At 36.4% G+C, this 6,426-nt stretch overlaps 1 protein-coding gene across 1 annotated transcript in view; it reads right to left on the bottom strand.

The window, feature by feature from the left end:
* LOC106461488 (prefoldin subunit 5-like) overlaps window positions 1-418 on the bottom strand; it is a 26,303-nt gene extending 25,885 nt beyond the window's left edge. The window contains exon 1 of the mRNA XM_013921311.1: window positions 259-418. Coding sequence (XP_013776765.1) covers window positions 259-339 — 81 coding nt within the window. The 5' untranslated portion in view covers window positions 340-418. The remainder of the gene's footprint in view (window positions 1-258) is intronic.
* Window positions 419-6,426: the final 6,008 nt, after the last annotated feature.

Genomic DNA, 6,426 nt, shown 5'->3' with positions numbered 1-6,426 from the left:
TTTATCATAAGTGTAGTAATCTTGTTTATAATTAACTAATTCGTGCACTGCACCTCTTTCCAGCATTCCTGGTTTCTATATTATAATTTATAGTACTTACTATTACACTAGTAACAGTTAAATCATTGCATAAAGCCATAAAATAGCTAGTTAGGCTTAGTTCATACTCCCACAAGAGATACATAGCATTTGTCATAAATTGATGTGTTAGAGCAGCTTGTGCAATTCGGCATCTAAAGCAAGTTAGAAATATATTACCTGATCAAGCTGTTGTTTTAATTGAGTTAACTGTGCTAGTCCTAGTTTACTTATATCAACTGCTTGCATTTTTTCTCCCATTTTTGGATAGCGAATTAACTATAATTATAAAACTCAATATCAGATTATTACTGAATAGCCACCAGTATTTAGTTGCGCCACCTGTTGGTTAATAAGTACTTATGTATATAGGTTTAGAATTCAAAACCGGTAGAAAGTTTAATCCAATTGTGTTAATTAGCACTGTTTTCTTATATTTTAACTAAGAGAACATTATTTTAAAACTATATTTTTAGTTTTTCCTTTTTTGAATGCCATGTGCCACGAATAATACGATTTCTTCTTCCAAAATCATACTTTAAACCATTATTATTGCACTTGGAAAATAATTCCCGGGTAATAACTGAAACATGCGTTAAAGCTTACCAAAGAAAAAACTTGAATATGAACAACTTTAACAGTGTTATGAGGGAAAGGAGTCTTGGTGTAATAGTCGATCAGTCTCTAAAGTCATCCAAGCAGTGTGTTGTTGCTAGTGGTAAGGCAAACAGGATTTTAGGTTGTATCTAGAGAAATATTGAATATAAGTCTAAATAGGTTATACTTTCATTGTACAGGTCACTGGTTAGGACACATTTGGAATATTGTGTTCAGTCTTGGGTTCCTTACCCTAGGTTTCGTTTGGTTTGTTTTGAATTTCGCGCAAAGTTACGATAAGGGCTGGCTTTAAGATTTTTTTTAAATTATTTTAATTTAGTTTAGAGGATGAAACATTATGTTATTAGTAATGGTTGGAGACGGCTTGAATGGGTAATGAACAAAAACTTTGATATAAGTTTAACATAACAGCAAATGTACAATGTTTCGACAAAGTTTTGTCATCATCAGGTACATGATTTACAAAATAATAAAAAAGAACACACACGGCGTTAGAAACGTTAGAGAAAAGAGGCAGAACATTAAAGGAAGTTCACGAATTGAGAGTCAGGAACTTAGAGAGAAGTTAAGAGGAAGAGGTGTGGTATATATATAAAGAAAAGTTAAGAACAAACTAATTGTTGTTGAACATAAGATTAAAGAAGTAATTGGATATGCACAAAGGGTTTATAACACCAAAACTGAAGTAGTACAAAAACGCCTATGAAGTACAAAAAAAACAGAAATGGCAAAATTGAAGAAGTACAAAAGGACACCACTGAAGAAAAATAGTAAGTAAAGAAGAATTATAATGGGTAAAGAATTTCATGTATATTGGTTGCGTGTCACCTTGGTGAGAAAAAGAAAAAACAGATGATATCAGTGACATTCTTTTGATCCATAAAGGATTAACACAGTTTTGAAAATCCTGGGATTTTTGAAACCCCATTATTGTGTGTAATCCAAGGATTGCAGCCTCTAATCAAGACTGAAAAAAACCGTAGGAAATTTATAAAATGATATCAACTCTAACAGAAGATATTTAGATATTAAATTGGTAGTTTCAAAGATCAACCGAGATACACCTCTCTCTGTATTTGCCCCCAAATTTCAACACCACACTGCGAAATATGAAACAGGAAAATTCATCTGTCACGACTACTACTGTATAATCTATGACTACAACAGAGCTGTAACTAGGTGGGCGAGAGTGTCAGCTTCCCCAAGCCCAAAGTAGTGAGAGGTGGCAAAATCATCAAAATGGCTTGCCATAACACTCACAATTGGGCGCAAATATTATGAGCTGCCTTGGGTTCTAAATTTGTCAAATTATGATTCTATCAGACATTGGTAGTTACCATATCAAACAGATTTGGAATGTCAAATCAGAAGAAATTCCCAAACCAAAATTTAGGAGCAGAGTGAGGGGGAAAGATGATACCTTAGCTGAATTGCAGATGTGGAAAAGCTTACTTAATAATCTTACTCAGATGCTTCACTTGAAGTGATGGATTGCTGTAGTACATGAACAATTCATAGATGCCATAGTGTATGAGAACATTTTTAAAGGAAGCTTTCTGCAAACAACTGGCTGTTGAAAGTAGCTCTTTGATCCATGTATATCTCTCTGGGCACGTCAAAGTGTGAAATCCATTTTCCAGCCAACATATATGTAACATACTGTACTAGCATGTCAGCTAATGTATAAGCACCATATCACTTGGTGAAGTAATCAATAAAGACCAACACATATTGATTACTTTTTTTTTACCAATGTTGGACAAAAAACCACCTACGTCTAATGTAATTCTCTCCAAAAGAGAAGCTATCACTCAGTTTTCCTGACATGGTGTTTTTTCTTCTGGCCAGTGTAGTGAGTACAGTTTATACAACATTTCTTAAAGCTTTTATGTGAATATGGCCAGGGAGACAGCTTTCACATTGGCAATAGTTGGAAACACATTATGCAAAGCCTGAATAATATCCTACCTTGGAACCTTGATGATCATTTGATGCATCACAGGTTCTGACTGGCTCATAACAACAGTACAGTACACTGTATTGCATTCTTCACTGACGGTTCAATTGCCATATTTTATTTGTATTAGTACTACATTTGCCTTGTTGTTTGACGAGTAGTACCCAAGCTACTTCCAGACCCTTCACTTGCTTTTTCCAAAGTTGCCAGCTAGTCAGCTGGAATGTTTATTCAAATGCAGAATCATCACTTCTCATGTGGTTTGCTACCACTGTAACTACTATAATTTTAGCTGCTGCATTTTGTCCAGGATCTGAATATTCTGCAAATGAACATGATCTTAGAGGTTGGTAAAGTAATCAGTTAATCTTTCCATGCTTATGACCTAATCAGTGTTGTTCAACAAATTTGTACTCTCGCAGTGTGGTTATCCAATGTGCAATCATACCTTCTAAGATTTGAAGTTCATAACCCATTTCATTTAATGATGAACTCACTATAATATAAATAATAGTGATAATGCTTGATAAATGCTACAGCTGGAAGCAGTTCTTTCTTTGTCTTGCAGCATCAGCATTCAAGAGCATTCTGCATTTGACTGGTATATGCAATCACGTGCTCTACCCCATCTTGTACTTGTGACTAAACACTCCAATTCTATAACCACTGGCATGTGTATCCAAGATGAATAAACAATCTTGATAAGGATCAACCATTTCTGGTGCTCTGACCAAGTTGAACTTCAAGAGTCAGAATGTATCCTCACATCCTGGATATAGAAAGTGTGCATCAACCATAACACAGACTTTGATGTGGCTTATTTGGACAAATTGACCACAAACCAACAATAATGTAACATCAAACCTATAAAGCTGCAAGTGTGGCATTTCTTAGAAGCTACGTACCTGCAATCTTTCCAGGATTAGTGGACACTATCACACAACTACCTAATAGAGAATAGTATGTATATATAAACATAAACATCCACTTTTCTGATGCCATTTTTCAAGTTTTGCATCCTTGATGCTCTGGAATACCATTCTCAGGTTCTCATTTCTGTCTACAAATGTGCAACGAAAGATATTAAAGTCCTCTTAGTATAAATTCACTAAGCCATTAAAAATTTGTGAGGGCATTATACAAACTTAAAGGCACGATACAATAGTATTTATACAGTCCTTCTCAAGTTATGAAAACACTATTAAGTATACTTTTATTCTTTCAGTTTCACTTGACAATATTCAGAAGCCAGATCTAGTGTGCTGAACCAATGGGCACCTTCCAATACATCTAAACATCCATATATATATATGTGGTAAAGGAGAGACATCACCCATCTGATGTTCACAAAGAACTTTAATGCTCCTTCCATACTCTTTCTTAATTTTAAAGCTGTTTACTTCATCTTTTAACATTTCACTCAGTTTCATCGCTAGCCATATCCCTGATGCTCCAAGGAAGTCTGTGTAGCAGTTGTTTTATCAGATGCACATCACCTATATCTATGTGATGATGTGTTACTGTTGTCTAACCCAGTTGGTCGTGTGGTCTCACAAACACATCAGCAAACTCTATAAACAATTTGCCGAGTTCCTGTCTCTGTGTATAGTTCTATTTGTTTGCACTTCGGGCATTCTAGGATTTATTTGTTCCCTCTCATGCATGATACAGTCTTTGGAACACCATCAATATAATTCGTCTGTATCATTTTTCCCTCTGTTACCATGCTTATGAGTATTCCAACTTGAATATGAATAGCCATGATTATAGACTAGCATTGGTAGAACGCTATTGCTTGGACATATCACTATTCGAGCCTGTGGAGCTTGGTTTCTAGACAGAAAACAGTGTGTCATACATTGATTCTATCACAATAGTAAAAGGTAGCGACGCACTACGTTGCATCTACATTATACCACTGAATACTACTTGTACATTAAATGATCTACCACATCCTTTTCCAGATGCACATAAGCAGTCAACTATGCTATGACCCAAATTAGTAGCCACTTGATGGCTTTGTTGAAGAAACTTAGCTAGCCTTTTACACAATCACAATTTCTGCAGCAGATGCATCCCTAAGATACCAGTACCTTAACTCAGATTGGAGAGAAACTCCTTCATTCATTGTGTAACATCACCAAGACAAAGTCAGAGATGCACCTCTTCTCTTACTTCTAGCTTTTCACCATATGCCGAAAGTGATGTCTTAACATGGAGTGCCTAATACATTGCTAGGTTCTGATTAAGGTTCTGGTTGCTCCAGTGTCGACTGACAACTCAACCTTGTACCCATTTATCATTATCAGCATGTACCATGGAATTCTTAGCAATAGTTCTCTGGAACAGCAACCGCAACTTTAATTTCAAACTGAATGCTGCATTCTCCTGAGTTTGTGACCAGATTCAACCCAGGCTCTACTAATTTGAACTAATAGATGTTCCCGTATCCATTGCTCATTGCTAGCCTTCCTGCATTTGTTGTAGTGTTGGCCTGAAAGGTGTGTGTGTGTGTGTGTCCACTGATCCTGTCTGACAATGATATATTGGCATTCCTGCAATCAGTGATCAGGCTTGCCACAGTTGAAGCATGCATTTTTTTCTCTCATGCCTATGGCATTTTTTGGGAACTCCAGCAATGGTGTGGTCATAGCACATGGGTCAGGGAAACCATATTGAGCTAGTGGGAGTCATGAATGCTGTGCTATGTTGGCTTGCCGGATTTCTGCAGTGGAGCTGTTGTAGAGATGGATTTATACATTTTTGGAGTTTTTTAGGGCCTTTATAAACTCTGGAGGCTGCTTTGGAGTAGAGCCTACAACTACAGTTTGCACTGTTGTGAGATTTCTCTTTTGCTCCTAATCCCATTAAATCATAATGAGACACCACCTGCTCCACCTGATGATGTTGTGATAAAACATGCCAAACTTCATGTAGTATGGCATCGTACCACTATTCTTGGCCTTTGGTGATTCCACACAACACCTTATTCACGAACATTGAAGTCTCATAGAGACCAACCCAGTAAGTCTAGGGCATTCAGGCCACTCACTACTACCATGACCCTTTTCTACTGCTCTATGCTTCTATATATAGGGTATAGCCATCTGAGATTATGTTAGAGACATAAGGGACTGCACAGATAAATACCCATAAACCTCTTAATCCTGTGAATGGATCAAGAATGCTAACATTTCTCTCAACATATCTGTTGAAAGTTCTAGGTCCAGAAGACTGTCTCTTCTAGACCTTGCCAAATTTTCACACCTAACTACAATTGCAGCTTCTTTATTTTTACCATACGTTCACAAAGCATATTTAGTGTTTCTTGTTTTCTTTAGTTTAGTAAGGTGAGCATTTCATATTTACTTAGAGGTTTCAAATATTTTACACATACATGTTTTTAGCTGTGTCGTTAGTTTTTACAAAAGAATGTTGGTCAAATAATGTGGCTAAGTTCTTTTCATTCTAGCTACCCCTTATTCTGCATTATTTTATTGTGTTACTATGTGAACTTTCTCGTAGGTTAGATTGCTGAATAACAGAACACTATGTAAAGAAGAACAGTGACCTTTTCCGCTGGCAGGTTAGGTGATGCATTTAGGACATATCCTTTTTTATTCTTTTGTTGCATTGACTGTCAGTAACGTGGGAACAGATTCATATTGAGTAATAATACATTATAGAATGTCGTATATAATGCTATGCTCTCTTAGTCGTATTTCGCAAAATTTATGTTGCCAACGCACTCCACTAAGCTGGATCTCCCACCA

This window comes from Limulus polyphemus, unplaced genomic scaffold, assembly GCF_000517525.1.
Source record: "Limulus polyphemus unplaced genomic scaffold, Limulus_polyphemus-2.1.2 Scaffold970, whole genome shotgun sequence".
Lineage (NCBI taxonomy): Eukaryota > Metazoa > Arthropoda > Merostomata > Xiphosura > Limulidae > Limulus > Limulus polyphemus.
This window is presented reverse-complemented; position numbering and strand designations above follow the sequence as displayed.